Source organism: Pelodiscus sinensis, chromosome 11, assembly GCF_049634645.1.
Source record: "Pelodiscus sinensis isolate JC-2024 chromosome 11, ASM4963464v1, whole genome shotgun sequence".
In the NCBI taxonomy this organism is placed as follows: Eukaryota; Metazoa; Chordata; order Testudines; family Trionychidae; genus Pelodiscus; species Pelodiscus sinensis.
The window spans coordinates 4,958,744-4,977,692 of record NC_134721.1 but is presented as its reverse complement, the minus strand read 5'-3'; the positions used below and the strand labels follow the sequence as shown (position 1 = coordinate 4,977,692).

Below are 18,949 nucleotides of genomic sequence, written 5' to 3'. Positions count from 1 at the left end.
TACTCCAACCGTGTTTCCATTATTTAGCTAACTGTCCCCAGTGGAATGTTTAAGATAAAGAGTGTTATTAATCACAATAGAAGTACTACAGCATATGGGTCAGATTTGCATCACCTAGCTAACTGCATTGTGCTTCTCTTCCAAGTTGCACAAACCAGTCTTTCATAAATATTTATAACCAGGAGAATGTTCACAGTCAGCTTTTCTCTGGTCTCCTTTGCTTTATGGTGGATTCGGTTAGTAAAGGAAATGCCGCATTACATAAGAATACTTTTCAGTTACTTGGAAGAAGATTCCTTTAACATTGCTTAATTCCATTGCTAAATAAGGCTTACTATCGTGGTATTACAAACTTTCTCAATAGCTTACATATGAATAAGATCTTCTCTACTGACCTTTAAAGAAGCAAAATGTGGATCATAATACCTACATTTGAACCATGCACTTCTGTTATACACACTTCTTATCTTTATTATTCTTATTTCATTTTTATAAACTATGTATTAGGACTTCACAATAAAAGAAATCCTTAGAGCAATGAAGTTAAACACTAGTCAAACTTATTATGATGGAGCATATTAGCAAAAAGTATTTTTGTAGGAAACAAATTAAGCTGTTGAAAACAGTAAGCTGTGACTATTAAAATCCAAAAAACGTATTTTACTCATGATTAACACCAGTCTCTCATCAGATGACTGAAAGTGGATACAAATGTGTGTGTGCCATAATGAAGCAAATACATGTGACAGTAAAACAAGTAACTTACAAAAAACAGATCTGTTTGGCGGGGGGGGTATACAGGATGTAGTGTTTTTGCAGTGGGATATTTGTAAACTGAAAGCAATTCCAGAAGTCTCGTACTTACAGAACTTCATTGCTTCAGTCTTTATGCAGTGTAATTCATGCTTGCTTGTCATGAAAGGCTGATCAGTCTACTGACTGTTTCTGTATTGTAAAGTTTGATTGATTTATTTAAACTATTGAACTGGATGTGCAAGGAGCAACGTACAGCTCCAGCTGACTTGTGATTTTTTTTTAATGATGCTTCTATCCTTGGAGATTTTTGCAGCATGCATCTTATAGATGATACGCTGCCTCCGTTGAAGTTAATAGCAAAACTCCCATTGACTTCAATGGAACTGGGATTTCACCTGATGCATTCACATTTCCTGCAAAATGTTTTCTTACACAAAGAAGAATTTTCTGCAGCAAAAGGAGACTGAGTTTTAAATGTCTTGGGCTATTGTTTGCTAGCTTAGAGTAGGAGTGTTAAATGTGTTTGCAGAACACACAGCGGAGCATTATCTCAGCTCCCTTCTTGGTCTGAAATCAGAGAAGTTCACTACAACAGCAGAGAGTTTCATCAGGAAAATAAGCAAAACGGAAAGGAAAGCTGCAACTTACTTCTTTATGTCCCTCTCTAGTGCTCGGTGTCCTGTGGGCGAGGAATGCAGCAGAGAACTGTGTATTGCCACGCCGGCGCTCAGAAAACAGCCAGGGAGACGGACTGTTACCAGTTCACAAGACCAGTCTCTGAACAGGAATGCCACATTGCTGGATGTCCCAGCTACAGCTGGGAAACGGAGGAATGGCAAGCTGTAAGTAATAAGGGCCCGCTCTGGGCAGCTTCAGCAATATTCAAAGCATACCAAAGTAAGACCCTCGGCCTGACGTTTAACGGTATCACATTTCGCGGTCTGTGAAGTGTGAACTACTCAGAGACTTAGGAGACGGTTGTTGTCACATCCAGCCAAGGTTTTACAGGAAGCAGGGGTAGAGCCTGCTTTGATGCAGAGTAGATGGTGGTTGTGTGTGTGTGTGTGTGTGTGTGTGTGTGTGTGTGTGTGTGTGTGTGTGTGTGTGTGTGTTTGCACACAGTTAGGTTTAAAACTTTTGATTGCTTCCCCCCCCCCCCCGCAAAAAAAAATGTAAAGGAAAGTCTTGTGCAAATTAAATGGTCATGTGTACAGATTCAACAAGAAATCCTGTGGCACCTCATAGACTAACAGATATATTGGAGCATTAGCTTTCGTGGGCAAAGACCCACTTCGTCAGAGGCATGCCTCTGTTAGTCTATGAGGTGCCACAGGACTCCTTGTCGTTTTTGCAGGTCCAGACTAACACGGTTACCCCTCTGATATGTGTACAGATCATGTCAAGTTTTTAGAAAGCACAGGCTGTCCTCTCTATAAGTCCAAGATACATTAAAAAAACTTGGACTTATAGCAAAACAACTTAAAGCAGGGAATTTTTTTTCCCACGTCTGGCTTCCATTTGTGCATTTTATTTTTGTGTGTGCGTGACTTAAGAGCAGGGAATGGAAGGACTTATAACTCATCAGTTCCTACGAGCGTCAACAGTGTTAGTACAGAACTGATATATACCGGGGCCACTTATAGCGGGGACACCCTATACTAAAGCACTGGAGCATAAGAAGATACATTATGTAGTTTTATAGGTGCATGTGTCAGAATATTTTGGTAGGACCTCCACAAAGCCAGTATTTTGCATATTTTGCTTAAGCTGCGCCTGATTCCACTCCACTAATCCCTTTAGTAGCTGGCTTTCGGTCTGCCACCTGTATGCATGCTGGAGGAGTAACTCGGTAAGAAAGTTTTACTGGGCTAAGTTTTACTATTTGCGGGGCTGTAAGAAGCGGTATATACGGTGCATTTGAAAACTAACATCCCATGCTGCATGATCGTCCAAGTGCCTTTTGGATACTTGTCCAAACTCCCCTTTCTTCTCCACCCCTTGCAGTAAATGTGATAACTCTCCCATCCAACATGACAATTTCCTTCTTAGTCCACTTGTCTGCCGTCTTTAAATCACCTTGATTCAAGCTGCACTGAGGTGGACTGCACTGTGCTTGATGTGCCATACCAGGTGGTGTTGAAATTTCAGCCTTACTTGCAATAAAACTACCATGTTGTGTCTAGGGAGGATTGTGATAATTATTATAACAGAGATCATGACACACCCACTGACTCCGTAAATAAAGTAAGAGCAAACTAGGATGTAGCCAGGCCTCTTTAAGGTCAGCACAGAAGCTGTGGATTCTTACAATCTCCCAAGGCTTATAAGTGGACTTCTCAGCTGTCTAAATCTTGCGTTTGGATATTTGCCAATTTGACTACCTAAATGCAGGGTTTTTATGCCTCTTAGGGCATGCGCCCTCAGAATTTAGACTCCTAATGAAGAGCACAGAGACAATTATTAACACAGGAAGCTTAATATGAGGCCAGATGGTTTTTTTCTGGAAATACATATGATTGTGTACGAATCCCATTTCGTAGATCTATACAAGAAATGAGAGTGCAGAGCCAATTTTACTTTAAAATGGCCTATGTCAGAGGTTCTCAAGACATAAGTCGATTGATAGCTGACTGGTCACATGTTACTAACGCCTCCCCCTTATTTCCAGCTGCTGCTTTGTATTGAAATACCCTTAAAACACGTAACACTCTACCATTACTTTCCCATGTCCGAAGGGCTGTAGTTGCCCCAAAGTGGCGTGATGGTGACTGGTAGGGGAAAGGCCCGGCTCCCAAAAGTCGTCGGCGTTCCATTCAAGTCAATGGACTTACACCGCTTTCCCTCAATCACAGATCTGATGCCCAGTGTTTCTAGAAGTCTGAGAATCATTCCTGGGCTGCCCTGTATAACATCACTGCACCTTTCAAACGTGAAGATGCAGCCAAGCTGGTTAAAATTGGTCTGTAACATACTCCACGAGGCCAAGTACTACAGGGCCATGAGGTATATACAATAAACCCTTACGCTACCAGCTGCAATGAGTGAGCATACTGTACGGGAACAAGTCAAGGCCGAGCACGTAGAGAAGGAACAAAGAAAAGGAAGAACGGAGTGAAAAGGGGTGGAAGTAGGGCTGCTTGAAATTTTTCAGATGGATTTGTCCTAAAAAAAAGGTATTTTGAGAAAAATCGACAACAAGCTGCTGACTCCTTTGAAACATTTAATTTATTGGCGATATTTTGGGTGATTTTTAGCTAAATGGAAATTGCAGGGTCTGTTAGAAATGCTGCAAAAGGCAAACAACTTGAAAATGTAAAATGTTTTTTATTTTAAATGCCATTCAATTCAGCTGGATCTGTCATGGGAGACAATGGCTGAAGGTGGTTTCTGAGCAGAGAGGGATTTTAGTCTGCTGCTATTGTGAGAAAAATTGTTTGGCATCCTCGCATATAACAGAACTTTCTCCGTTCTCTCCAATCCAAATGGCAACCTGCTGAATGTGTCTTTTTGCTCTGCCTCCTGCTGCAAGCACATAGTCCTTATTGCCATCAGTGGAGGTTTGACGTGCATTGAGGACTCATTGAAATCTATGGCAAAGCTCTCAATGGCTTTAATGCTGCCGGATCAGGGCTTGTGTTCTGAACCAACAGACACGGTGGTTACTAATGAAGGCTGCAGTGGTGCAGATTCCTGCCTGTAAAAAGAGCAAAATAATCATTAAGTGATCTAGGGCCTGGTCTTAATTTCCACTAAGGCTCCTTGACAGTGCTTTTGCAATGCAAAAGGGTCTTAAAGCAGGGATACGTTTTTTAAGGCCTGTTTAGGCAGCCAGAGGGGGTCCTTCTATTCAGAGTGCAAAGGATGATCTAGCTCTTCGTGTTTACTATGTTCGCCTGCTCAGAATATTGATGGGCCCAAACTCTTCCATTTTCTTTACTCTTGTGCTGTGGTTTTATACCAGAAATAAGAGGGAACAAATCGCAGCTAAAACAAAAAGCCTTTCAGTCCTGCAAAGGCGGCGGAATGTTTCATCTGCAGCAAGAAGATTCAAGGTTACAGCAGCCGCTCTCTTCTTTCTTTCTTTCTTTCTTTCTTTCTTTCTTTCTTTCTTTCTTTCTTTCTTTCTTTCTTTCTTTCTTTCTTTCTTTCTTTCTTTCTTTCTTTCTTTCTTTCTTTCTTTCTTTCTTTCTTTCTTTCTTTCTTTCTTTCTTTCTTTCTTTCTTTCTTTCTTTCTTTCTTTCTCTGTTCGCTCAGCCTTGACTTGTTCCCGTACAGTACATTCACTCATTGTAGCCAGTAGCATAAGGGATTATTGCATATACCTCACGACCCTGTAATACTTGGCCTCATGGAGTATGTTACAGACCAATTTTAACCAGCATGGCTGCATCTTCACATTTGAAAGCTGCAGTGATGTTATACGGGGTGGCTAAGGAATGATTCAAGACTGCTAGAAACCCTGGGCATCAAATCTGTGACTGTGGTAAAGCGGTGTAAGTCCATTGAGTTGAATGGAGCTCCGCCGACTTACAGCTGCAGAAATTAAACTCTGCCATTACAAAACTGAGGGGTACGTCTACACTGGCATGATTTACCGAAAATGCTTTTAACTGAAAAGTTTTCCATTAAAAGCATTTTCGGAAAAGCACGTCTAGATTGGCAGGACGATTTTCCGCAAAAGCACTTTTTGCGGAAAAGCGTCCATGGCCAATATAGACGCGCTTTTCCACAAAAAAGCCCTGATCGCCATTTTAGCCATTGGGGCTTTTTTGTGGAAAATACTACTGTGCTATCTACACTGGCCCTTTTGCGCAAAAGTCTTTTGGAAAAAGACTTTTGCCTGAACGGAAGCAGCACAGTATTTCCGCAAGAACACTGACGATCTTACACGAGATCGTCAATGTTCTTGCGGAAATTGAAGCGGCCAGTGTAGACAGCTGGCAAGTTTTTCCGCAAAACCAAATGATTTTGCGGAAAAACTTGCCAGTCTAGACACAGCCAGGAGGTAAAAAACAAAGGCAGAGCAAAATAGACTGAGCCTTTTGCCTCAGACAGAAGTGCAGTAATTTACAAGAAATTGGGAAAAGGCTGAGCTGTTGTCCCAAGCTCACTGTAAAGCACGTTGTTCTTTTCTACAGCCCCCATTGACCGCAGTCAGCTAATGAACGTGCAAGGGGTAGGCAAAACAGATTGCCCACCAGCGTGCGGTTTTAGTACTTACTAAGCAATGTAATTAGCCACTTCTCCAACCCTCGTCCTCGCTTCTCCTTTTTGCAACTTTCTTACAAGTGGAGAGAATAATCCGCTCCTCTTCTCTCCACTGCCAGTGCTTTTGTAGGAGGTGGATGTTTACATTGGTTTCTTGAAAGGCTCCCCACCGGATGGTGTGCGCTCTGGAAATATTAAGCTTGTGACAGATTGGATTCCAAGAAAGGTTTAGAGATAGAGGATGGGAGAGAACCTTTCCTGCCTATGAGCAATTTTAAACAGAGATACACTGCGGATGTTGGGAATTTTGAATGTGTCCCTGTGTAGCTGTTTGCAATCCTTCTCTTGGAATTGGTTCTTATTTTGTCAGGTGCGCAGTTAAAGCAAAATTGCCTCCTTGCCAGATGTAAATATAGCGTGCATGTTAACCATAGAGACAAGGCACAAATTGCATTCGTGTGCTCGGAACAAGGAATGCAATGAACCCAATTGACGTGAATGGCATGACTTAAAATAACATTACAGCACCATTCGCTTTTTTGGTCTCATGTTTAAAGGGAGTTTGTCAAGCATTTTAATTCTTGTTTATAACCCACCATTCTAGCTTGCCAATGCGTATCCATAGGGAGCATACTGGAGATCATCTGTTAGTTAACTCTTCTCATTTCTCACATCGCGAAGGATGCTGAGGTGGTTGAGTTGAGTGTGCAGGTGTTGTATGGTGTTGGTGGCCTATGATAAGGAGGGGTATGCTTTTTGATCCAGCGGTCCCTTCTGGCTTTCTACTCTGATTCTATGAAAAGGAGGTCAATTGAAAAGGCCTTGTTAATTGTAAGATGAAATAAGGGTGGGGCCAAAAGGAAAAACACAACATTGATAGGGAATGAATTTGTACATCAATCTTTGTGCAAGCATGCTGCAAAAGAATGGAAATCTAAATAGAGAGGGTGAGAGTGTCATGTGTATGTGTTTGTGCGTGTATATGTATGTGTGTACATACGCACACACTAGATTGTGTATTTCTGGCTTTCGTTACTTCAGGGGAAATCTTATACAGGCAGAAAGTCTAATGAAGTGACTTTGATGTCTAGAGTTGATAGAACATTTCTAAAATGTGAATTTTTTGTTTAAATTTCAGATTTTGACATACACACAAACACACCCGTACCAGTTTTCATAAAAATGTAACCCAGTTTTCTTTACCTAGTTATACAGTGGGTTGAAATATTCCTACAGTTTGTAATGTCAGCAAAATAGTTTATCAAGACCTGGAGTTTGAAGGAGGATAAAGACCATGCTTGTGAAAACTCTGCCTGTTTTACAGGCTCCTCTATTAACACCTATTCCCTGTTGTCAACTGTGAACAAGAGATTTATACCTGCCATTAACATGAAATATCAACATAAATCTCTCATGTCATTAAGGGCAGCTTCTTCAGATTATCTGAACTGTCACACTTTGATATAAATAATACTTTATAATCCTGCTGCAGCTAATTAGAATTTCTAATATACCAATTTTATTCCTTTTATGGTGCTCTATTTCACTTTGGAATGGGATCATTTTTAATTGACATTTATTTTGGACAATATGTAAATAGTCAGATGAAATCATATTGGATAAAAAATGGACAGTTGGGGACTGCACAAGTTAGACAGCCAGGTGACCATCACTGGTGCAGAGAACCTGAAAACGTATGGCTAGAAAACCAGGTGGCTTCTGTGGGGGACACAACATGGGAGTTAATGGAGTTAATCCCTAGGCAACTATTAGCGATTTAAAATGTGTGGCACTGCTCTTATATTACAGCTGTTCAGTGGCCTACCGTCAAATGAGTTTATGGGCTCAATAAACGTCCTAGTGGGTAGATGGCTGCAAAATCAAACCCACTGTCCCAATTAGTGCTGTCACTGCAGAGTTTAGTTATTTGAACAATCACGCAACTGAACTACAGTTTCCATCACTGCGGTTGAACCAAATAGATCAGAATTCAAGCAAACTGTAGGATCGTAGAATCATAAATGACTAGCATGGGAAGGGATCCCAAGAGGTCATCTAGGGTATGTCTAGACTACAGGGTTTTGTCGACAGAAGTTTTGTCGACAGATACTGTCAACAAAGCTTCTGTCGACAAAGAGCGTCTAGACTACATCCAGTTCTGTTGACAAAGCAAGCCGCTTTGTCGACATAACAGTGTGGACGCAAAGGACAGTGTAGATGCAATAATGCCTTCTATCGACAGAACTCTGTCGACAAAAGGCGTTATTCCTCGTAGAATGAGGTTTATATACGTCGACAAAACTGCTGAGTTTTGTTGACGTTATGTCGACTTAACTCAAAGGCAGTGTGGACGCAGGTATAGTTTTGTCGACAAAAGTCCACTTTTGTTGACAAAACTCTGTAGTCTAGACACATCCTTAGTCCAGTCCCCTGCCCTCCGAGAGGAACCAAGCACCATCTAGATCAGGTGTGGGCAAAATACCTCTCGTGGGCTGAATCCGGCCTTCGAAGCCACCAGATCTGGCCCACGGATGCCCCTCCCAGGACCCTCAGGGCTCTCTGTCCCTCTCCCTCCTCTTTATAACACCCTTTTAGGCACTTGAAAACTTCTCTCATGTCCTCTCTGTCTTCTCTTTTCTAAACTACACCAGCCCAATTCTTTCAGTCTTCCTGCACAACTCACGTTTTCTAGACATTTAATCATTTTTGTTGCTCTTCTCTCAGCCATCTCCAATTTCTCCACATCTTTCTTGAAATGTGGTGGCCAGAACTGGACACAGTACTCCAGCTGAGGCCCAATCAGTGCAGAATAGAGCAGAAGAATGACTTCTCATGTCTTGCTCACAACATTCCTTTTAATGCCTCCCAGAATCATGTTTGCTTTTTTTTGCAACAGTCTCATACTGTTGACTCATATATAGCTTGTGGTCCAGTATGACCCCTTGATCCCTTTCTGCCGTACTCCTTCCTAGACTGTCACTTCCCATTCTGTATGTGTGACACGGATTGTTCCTTCCTAAGTGGAGCACTTTGCATTTGTCTTTATTAAACTTCATCCTGTTTATCTCAGACCATTTCTCCAGTTTGTCCAGATCATTTTGAATTATGACCCTATCCTCCAAAACACTTGCAATCCCCCCCACGAGGCATCATCAACAAACTTTATAAGTGGGCTAGGGATGTAAAATCCAGTATAACGTTTAAACGATTAACCAATTAAACAGATGGGTGGGGGCTGCTTTGGCTGGGTTGTGGTGCCCATGCCCACGGCGTACCCTATGGAGTTGGAGTATCCCCCTGCCCACAGACGAGGGAAGGGTGCTGCAGCTCCAGCTGGTTTACCATAACTGGTAAGTATCACCTGGTAAGGGTGACACTTACCAGTTATCCAGTTAACCATTCACATCTCTAAAGTGGGCAAACTTTGTAGGGGCGAGGAGAACCTGCTTTGGGGACAAGGGACACCAGTTTCAAGTGTGGCCATTCTGGACTGTCTAAGAAAAGTCTTGTAAGTAAAATATGAGCCATTCTGTGCCACCATTTTTTCAGACGCCAGTAGATTGCCGTCTCTGTATACTCTGCTTATTACTATGTACAGTAAAACTCCAGTTGTCCGGGATCCAGTGGTCCGGCACTCCCAATAGCCCAGCACCAACTGGAACCCAGAAGTGCTCCAGTCAGCTGCTCTCACAGCCGGGCTGCTGTGAGCCGCATGCGCGCGCGCTGTTCCGCTCACGGTCCCCAGAGCACACAGCTTCCAGCCTGCATGTGCTAGCAGCCGGCCGCTGAGCACAGGCAGCTGCTTCAGGACCCAGAAAGAAGGTTGGGAGAGAAGAGGGACTGGGTTACAGCAGGGAAGAATGGTGTTTGGGTCTGGGGGAGGGGAGGGCAGGGAGATGGGTTTGGGAGTATGCCCCCTTATAGTACCTCTTGGGTTGGTACTCTGGCATAGCCGATAATCTGGCACCACCTAGCTCCCAAAGGTGCCGGATTATTGGAAGTCTACTGTATGTTTATGTCTACACTGGCATGATTTTCCGAAAATGCTTTTAACGGAAAAGTTTTCCATTAAAAGCATTTTTGGAAAAGCGCGTCTAGATTGGCAGGATGCTTTTCTGCAAAAGCACTTTTTGTTGAAAAGCGTCCGTGGCCAATCTAGATGCGCTTTTCCGCAAAAAAGCCCCGATCGCCATTTTCGCGATTGGGGCTTTTTTGTGGAAAACACTACTGTGCTGTCTACACTGGCCCTCTTGCGCAAAAGTCTTTCGGAAAAAGACTTTTGCCCAAACGGGAGCAGCATAGTATTTCCGGAAAAGCACTGACAATCTTACATGAGATCGTCAGTGCTTTTCCGGAAATTCAAGCGGCCAGTGTAGACAGCTGGCAAGTTTTTCCGGAAAAGCGGCTGATTTTCCAGAAAAACTTGCCAGTCTAGACACAGCCTATTTGTATTTATAGGGGCTGCCATCAGCCTGGCTTATTCCCCCTCCTGCCGCATCCAGAGTTCCAGTGAAACTCCCTAATTAGAAAGGAGAACTGCGGTTAAAGTACAGGCTGCCTTGGAAAAGGGACAGTTACCACTTTTGGTTGGCTGTGCTTAGCAAATCCAGTAACCCACTTTTAAATTTAATTTAAAGGACTTCTCTGCTTATACCATGCGGCGATCGCTGAGGAGGGCAAATATCGCACATTTGGCTCCCTCTCTGGGGAAATCACAGTCAAACAAAGGATTCTGTTCCTGTTAGGAGTGCTCCATTTCAGTTCAGACCTCGGGGAAATTTCCACTCTAGGGACTTACAACAAGAGAGTAAATAAGGTTGAAAGCACATACAGCCCATGGGGTCTTTTGCCAGACTGCAGATTTTGTAATGTTGATTGTTGCCTAAGAGCTGCTACATTACTTCTCCAAAATAATTTGCAGCTTTGTATGGACACCACTTACGAAATATTGTTCCATTACCTTGTATTTCCTGGGAGCCCTCTGAACCAAAGGGCTATGCTCCTCAGAACCTCCGTGCGCCTACTTATTGACATTTTATTTCAGCCTTCTCCGGAAATCATTTGCCGTCTGGGTTCTGACAGCTAATGAAAACCAAAAGGCTCTGATAGTGCTGCCTTTTACTTGGGTTCACTTGGTAGATCTCACTCATCAGAGGAAATCAGGGACTGATTCAGAGTTTAAAAAGTTTTATGAATCCTAGCTTACTTCACATGTGGAGGGGCAGATTAAACTGCAGCAAGGGAGGTTTAGGTTGGACATTAGGAAAAACTTCCTACCTGTCAGGGTGGTTAAACACTGAAATAAATTGCCTAGGGAGGTTGTGGAATCTCCATCTCTGGAGATATTTAAGAGCAGGTTATTTGGACATCTGTCAGGGATGACCTAGACCATGAGTTCCCAAACTGGGATGTGTGAAGAAATTCCAGGGGGCGGCGTAAGGCAACCCAGTGCCTCTTTCCCCCCCCCCCCCCCCATCAGGTTTTTTTTTTTGCTCAAGTTTTGCTGTTGGGGGGGGGGAGTGAGGGTTTTTTGAAAAATTAGAAAGAGGGCATGATGCCAAGAAGTTTGAGAACCACTGATCTAGACAGTGCTTGGTCCTGCCGCAATCTCTCGAGTTCCCTTCCAGTTCAAGTGTTCTATGATTGAAAATATCCTTTCCTTAGGGGAAGACCATTCCTGCCCCCTATATCCAACGATCATTTTCAAGCAATTGGCTGTTAATGAACCATTTATTTACAAGCCCAGTACAGCCTGTTCATTTTTCCTTTTGACTTTCCTGCTCCGGGTGCCTCCTGCTCTTCCCTACTTTGGGTGGAATACACTTTGAGTAGAGAAGCTGTTTGCATGAGTGGAGGAAGGACGCCTACTCTAGTTGAACACAACTGTGCGGCCAGAGTGTTTCTCCACTAGTAGAGGACAAGGAGACACGTCCTGTCTCCGGTGGCTGCAGAAGGGCTTAGAAAGCCTTCTCTGGGGATGAGGCCAGCAAGGGCAGCCAGCCCCACTTCCTGGGAGGTTTCGCTGCAGGCTCTGCAGCCAGCTCCTTGGGAGCGGGACCGGCAGCTCTTGTTGGCCCCACTCCCAAAGAGATGGGGTGTAACCTGAGGCGAGGAAGGCCATGGACAGGGGCTGTGGTGGGCCCCACAGGGCTGGAGCACCCACCTGCTGGGTGGGCAGGGAGCAGTTCCAGCCGCTACTGCTTACCTGGAACCGGTAAGCCATTTCCATCCCTCTTTTTGAAGCGCTGAGATTGTTGTAAAGGGTGGCGGGTGTGTACTGTACGTAGCTAGCTGATTGCTTGAAACGAGCAATCGTTGGAGAACTTTTCTTCCCGGGTCCTTCTCTGGGCTCCTATCTTTTGTGTAAGACATGAATCATTTTTTTAAATTGGTCATAGATGCTTTTAATTAATCAAAATACATAAACCCCAGTTCACTTCCCATTTCAACTCCTTTTCCGGTTTACATGGTGTCGGAGTGCCCAGGATTCTTTGCTGCTCTTTCTGGTTCATGGTGCAGGTTATGGGCATGGGCGTAGTTTGGAGAGGGCCATGGGGGAGTCAGGAAGGTGCAGAATTTGCCTCTTTCCCCCACAGCTTCATTGATCTGGCCGCAGTTGTTTCCCCAAATGTAGAAGTCAAACTATCCTTATAGGCCTTGCAGTTCAAGTCCTTTTCTCTTCAGTCTTCTCTTGACAGAGTCTTTCCATAGTATCCTCTGTATTCCATTGCAGTGCTTTTCCTCTCATGCTTTCTTGGCCGGTCATTCTTCTTCCATTCTTATCACATGGCTAACCATCCTCAAATGTGCATTTTCCAGACACACTCTCAAGAAGAGTCCCAAGCTGTGAAAAGATGTAGACAAATTGGAGAAAGTCCAGAGAAGAGCGAAAAAAATGAGTAAAGGTCTAGAAAACATGACCTATGAGGGAAGATTGAAAGATTTGTGGGGGGAGGTAATATTCTGGAAAAAAGAGGGGACATAACACCTTCTGAGTACCGAAAAGATTGTTAGGAGGAGAGAGAAAAAATATTTTTCTTACCCTCTAATAGGACAAGAAGCAATGGGCTTAAATTGCAACAAGGGAGGTTTAGATTGCACAGTAAAGAGAAAATAACGGTCAAGGTGGTTAAACACTGGAATAAATTGCCAAGGGAAGTTGTGGAATCTCCATCACTGGAGATATTTAAGAGCAGGTTGGATAGACATCTATCAGGGATGATGTAGATGGTGTTTTGTCCTGCCATGAGGGCAGGAGGCTGGACTTGATGACCTCTCAAGGTTCCTTCCAGTTCTAGAGTTCTTTGATTTTATAAGTTCATCTTCTCCCTAATTTTCCCATGCATGTTCTGTCTACCCTCCGGTCACCTGCCATTCTCCTTGATATATTATTGGCTAAATCGAAATACATAAACCCTCACTGAAGTTAATTCTTCCATAGGGGTTGCACAAGTTAGCTAAGGATCCACCAGCATTTAGAAACGGAAAAGTGCCACCCTATTGACTTTTGGCAACTCTTGTTGCATTTGGCTTGAGCAGTCCCGGAACAATTCCTAGTCTCAAAATAAGGGTGGCCGATAAGGAAGCAAAACCATATTTTACATTCATTTAATTTCAAATGGGCAATGAAACAGAAGGCAGGTGCGGTTTAGTGAGTGGGGAAGGCACTGGTCTGGGACTCCAATGATCTACCCATGTCTTCGACTGATTAGCTGTATGACCTTGGGAAAATCATTCAGCCTCTTATGCCTCTGTTTCCCCTTTATAGATGTTTGTTGTTCAAGACAGGGACTGTCTCGTTATGAGTTTCGCCTTGATCTCACTTGTGACCATTAGTCGCTACAGCTAATAAAAATAGTAAGAGAAAGCAAGAGCCTTCATAAGTACCATTAGATGACGTCTCTCCTTTTATCGGCAGTGCACGAAAACGTGTGGGGAAGGGTCCCGGTACCGTAAAGTTGTGTGCAGGAATCAGAATAACCAAGAGGAGGACAACACGAATTGTGATGTAAGCAAGCGACCCCCTGATAGTGAGAGCTGCCACTTACCACCTTGCGAGTACATCTGGATTACGGGAGAGTGGTCTGAGGTGAGTGCCGTTGGGAATCGTCTTGCTGATTGGACTGTGAGTCTCAACAGCATTAGCCTGATGAGGGTCTGACTGTACCATCTGAACAGCAAATCTTTGACTTCGATGGAGCCTTGCTGATTTGCACCACGTTGGGGACATGACCAAAAACTCCCAATTTTTCCCCCGGGGAGGGCTAAGCCCTGACACCCCCTGCCAAGAATAACCTGGGTTGAGGGGCCGGAACAGCGTGGTGCTGAAGAGTTTAATTACTATTTTGTTGCTATTTTGTAAAGATCAGTTTCCAATACAAATCATGGTTGATTAACTTGAAGTGGGTTTTATTCCCTCTACTGTCCAGTGGATAGTAAATATGTTTGTACCCGGAATGGCTATGTTTAGACTACAAGCCTCTTTTGAAAGAGGCTTTTTCGAAAGACTCTTTCGAGAAAGCCTCTCTCGAAAAAAGAGCATCTAGACTACAACCAGTACTTTCGAAAAACCAAGCCACTTTTTCGAAAGAGAGCACCCAGGCAGTCTGGATGCTCTCTTTCGAAAAAGCAGTTTGCATTACATAGCACTTTCGAAAAAAGGCGTTCTTCCTCGTAAAACGAGGTTTTCCATGGTCGAAAAAACTGCCGCATTCTTTCGATTTTGAAAGAATGCAGCAGCAGTGTAGAGGCAGGGGAAGTTTTTTCAAAAAAAGGCCACTTTTTTCCGAAAAAACCCTGTAGTGTAGACATACCCAATATGAGTGAGCACAGTCACCCAAACCCTCCACTTTGCACAGTTCCAATAGAGACATATCCTTAGCTGGTGGGAATCAACTCCATTGGGTTCAGCGGAACGACAGCAATTTCATCAGCCTAGAATCTAGCCTTTGAAGATCGGCATAAGGAGTAGATCCTTCTGAGTCCTGCGTAGCGTAGCATTTGAGGGCCCGATCCTGCCCGCTTTCCTGACCCTAGCGCTCTCGCTGGCACTCATCAGGCGACTCGTGGGAGTAAAGCGAATAGGATTTGCCACCTAAAGCGTGAAGGAAGAGGTGTGCCGAGGAAAACGCTACTTCCCTTTGCAGGCAGAACTCACCGCAGAAGGAAACAGGCTAATGGCAGGTTGTTTCCTTCTGCGTCAAGTGAAGGGGTGTTTTCCGCTTGGAAGAGTTGCAGGGGAAAATGACAGGGCCGCTGCTGACACAGCAGAGATGAGAGAGGGGGAAAAAAGAAATGGTAAAAGCTAGGGTGGAGGGGAGACCAAGAAAATACAGGGGGGAGAGAGATTTTTGGGAAGACCAGTTGTGACCCAGCCTTCCCCAAGTGCCATATGGTTTTTTTTTTCTGGTATCTGCTCCAGTAACTTACTGTGGGCCCAATCCTGTAAATGCTCATGCATAGTCTTGACTTTATCCATTGCTGTGGGGCTACTCTCAGGCATAAACTTGCGTGTGTGCATGTTTGCAGAATCGGGGCTTATGCGACTGCACAAATCAGCCCTGTCTTCATCCCCACTGCTGTTAAATTCATGGGATATCATTTTTCCCCCCTCCTGGCCTATGTTGCAGAGCAGATGTATCTCCCTCACTCACCTTTTTCTGAAAACCCCGTGGAACAAGGCAGATCCATGGCCACATGTCACTGTTCACTGATGGCCACATGCTCCTGCCCCTACTTGTGAGGAGGAATGCCGTCCGGTACAAGGAGTCCCACCAAAATCCGTGGACTTGTGCATTCAGACTGATAGCAACTGAGGCTCTGTCCACGTGAGACGACTTGTGAACAGTGCTAATATTCAGGAATGGGGTTAGAATGTGATCTGTGGCTAATTGTGGTACTTGGATTTGTAGGTCGCCAGTGACCACTGCAGTAATCAGCAGGTGCACTGAGCACTGTAATTTTAAGACATACATGCCGGTCAGTTATTTGTCATTCACAGGACAACTATATAGTCTCCCTTCCCCTCCCCTCTTTAACTGGCAGGAAAATGCAAGCTAGTCTTTCTTTTTCCCTACTTCTCAAAGAGGTACAGTGAGCGGCCATGTACAATGTTAACCAAACTCCTCCGTTTCCCCTAGTGCTCTGTGACCTGCGGCAAGGGCTATGAGCAAAGGCTGGTCTCATGCAGCGAAATTTACACCGAGAAGGACCATTACGAGTACGGTTACCAGAATGTAGACAACTGCCCTGGCACCCAGCCACCAAATGTCCGCACCTGCTACCTCGGGGAATGTCCAGTCCTGGCATCGTGGCGCGTTGGCAACTGGGGAAGCGTAAGTTTAAGGAGTAGTTGTGCCTGGAGGGAGGTTGTACCACCAGGGGGCGAGAGAGGTTTAAGTTGAGCTAGTGGGTCCAAACGTTGGCCCAAAATTGATACATCGGTTAACAGGCATTCAGGGAGAAGGAAGACTTAGCCTACGTGGCTTTGCATGTGCCCAAGGATCCCATACCTGGATGTCAAACAGCTGACGGCTCCCTTGATAACAGTCCAGTGTCTACTTGTCTTTCTCATGGCATCCCATGTAGCTTGTATAGTCCAGCAGCCTTTGCACACGTGGGCAAAATAGCAGAAGTGACCTTTTGCCTGGGATCTAGCAAAAGCGATGGTTGGCTGTCTATTTTGGATGCAATTCATTCATGTAGATGTTCAAGGTTTTATACAGGGGTGGGAAACCTCAGGGCCAGGGCCCAGATGCGGTCCCCAGCTTGCCTGGATCCAGCCCCTAAGGCTCAGGGCTTCCCCCAGCTACCCCACATCCTGCTGACCCACCACAGGGCTGAAGCACACAAAATGTACTAGGCTGAGCCCCCTTATGGTCTGGTGAATGTGCGGAGTGTCTTTCTCCTTCTCAGTCGGGGACCACGTCGTGAGGGGTTGGTTTGGTTTGGGGTTTTTTATTTGCTTCTCACTTGCATGCAGCCCCAACTGATTTTATTATGGGTCAGCAGCCCCCGACCCAAACAAGGGTCCCAACCCCTGGCTTAATATGTGAATAAATGATGCACCAACATTTGAACAAGTTGGAGCATCAGCATATAAAGAATCCCACTTTCATTTCCCCCCCTTCCTTCAAATGCTCTGATAGAGCATTGAAAAGAAACTAGCCTTTCAGTGTAAATTTAATATAGTACCCAACCTTTTCTGGACCTTGTATCACCAGATCAGATTTCAGTTAAGGCAACAATCACTTTGAAGATTTTGCCATTCTTTGTAATTCTCTCTTTCTCCCAGGAAGTTTGGTTCATTAACACACCTCCGGCATTTAAGTTTATGTCTCAAAGTTTTATGAGGGTTGAGTCAAGCAAAACATCATGAAATTTGTCTCAGTTAATATCTCTTTTCAGAGTCGCACACCCTTCAGGAAGTAAACATTTGGCTGTTGATTTGCCCTGTTGTCCTTACCAACAATTGTAACTTCCATGGATTTGCCAATCTTTGTTTTTCAAAATAATGTAGTGGGGAAATAATTATCAGTGTGACGTTCAAATTGTGGGTCCCATTCTGCTCCCGTTGAAGTGTTATGGCCCCAGGACCGATAGAGTGATCACTGTGACAGGCACAAATTGGTAATTTGTGATTGGCTCTATCGCATGAAAATTGTCTTCTGCCATCTTACGATGCACTAATTAAGAACAAATTTTCAACAAGAACTAGAGATTCTGGCTACTGATCCTGAGACTCTGTAAATGGTCCTGAATTTTAGACCCAAATGGGACTGCTGGCCTTTTTCAGGTGTCTCCAGTTGGGTACCAGATGTGGAGAGTACTCGAAATCACACTTCACTCTTGAAAATTCAGGCCTATGCAAAACTGGATGGTTTCTATTTATAGAGTCTAGTTCAAGCACTTCTTTTGTTTTCAGTCCTTACCTGAGATTCCTTTTGAGTTTGGGTTTTAAAGAGAGCCCAGGTGTAGCCACCGTTTCACCCCATGTTTTGCACAACTTGGATATGAAACTTTAAATGATCCCATGTTTGTTCCAAGGGGCCTTTCTATAACCTGGAGCAGAGCGTTACATTCATAAGCCGAGATTCACTTGGAGTCAGGCCCCCTACTGAATGTTTTATCTATTGTGCTGGTGCAAAACAGTGTCAATAACTGGGCTGAGCAAGTGGCGGGAGCAGCCATTGGGCCTCTTTGCTTGACCATATGGTTCCCTTGGACTATTTCTGCCTCAGTGCAACAAAGCACTTGAAGACCAGTAAGAAGTCCCATTGAAATCTATGGAACTCAATGCGTGTTCACAGTTCACCATGAGCTATTGTACCTGCCACCAGGTGGACTTGAACCTAGGAAGCTTAATGTAGGTGCTGCTACTACTTGAGCTAAAAGCCAGCTGGTGCTCAGCTTAGGCTGTAGAGCTCCCTTATTCTCATTTCTTGCTGTAAGTGGTCTAAGTGCCACTCCATGGGACAGGGACCCACACTAGAGGTATGTCTACACTTGCAGCCTAATTCGAAATAGGGCTGCAAATATAGGCGTCCAAAATTGCAAATCAAGCCCGGGATTTAAATATCCTGCGCTTGATTTGAATCTTCCCGGCCGGGCGCCATTTTTTGAAATTGATAAGACTGGAATAACTGCCCGCAACTACACGCGGCAGTGAAACGGCCATCCGAAATAAAGCCCTCTTTCGAACTACCTGTTATTCCTCCTGCAATGAGGGTTAACAGGTAGTTTGAAATAGGGCTTTATTTTGAACGGCCGTTTCATGGCCGCGTGTAGACGCGGGCAGTTATTCCGGTCTTGTCAATTTCAAAAATGGCGCCTGGCTAGGAAGATGCGAATCAAGCACGGGATATTTAAATCCCGGGCTTGATTTGCAATTTTGAATGCCTACATTTGCAGCCCTATTTCGAATTAGGCTGCAAGTGTAGACATACCCAGGGTATGTGGATTACACTACAGTGGGCTCAGACCGTGG

At 44.4% G+C, this 18,949-nt stretch overlaps 1 protein-coding gene across 5 annotated transcripts in view; it reads left to right on the top strand.

Moving 5' to 3' along the window:
* The window catches only part of ADAMTS9 (ADAM metallopeptidase with thrombospondin type 1 motif 9), a 159,029-nt gene that overhangs the window by 121,067 nt on the left and 19,013 nt on the right, over positions 1-18,949 (top strand). For all 5 annotated transcript variants that reach the window (XR_012906430.1, XM_075938511.1, XM_075938510.1 and 2 more), the window contains 3 exons: positions 1,425-1,598; positions 13,883-14,053; positions 16,104-16,298. Coding sequence is in view for 4 of the 5 variants with exons in the window: in XM_075938511.1 (XP_075794626.1) it covers positions 1,425-1,598; positions 13,883-14,053; positions 16,104-16,298 (540 nt within the window). In the remaining variant the exon portion in view is untranslated. The remainder of the gene's footprint in view (positions 1-1,424; positions 1,599-13,882; positions 14,054-16,103; positions 16,299-18,949) is intronic.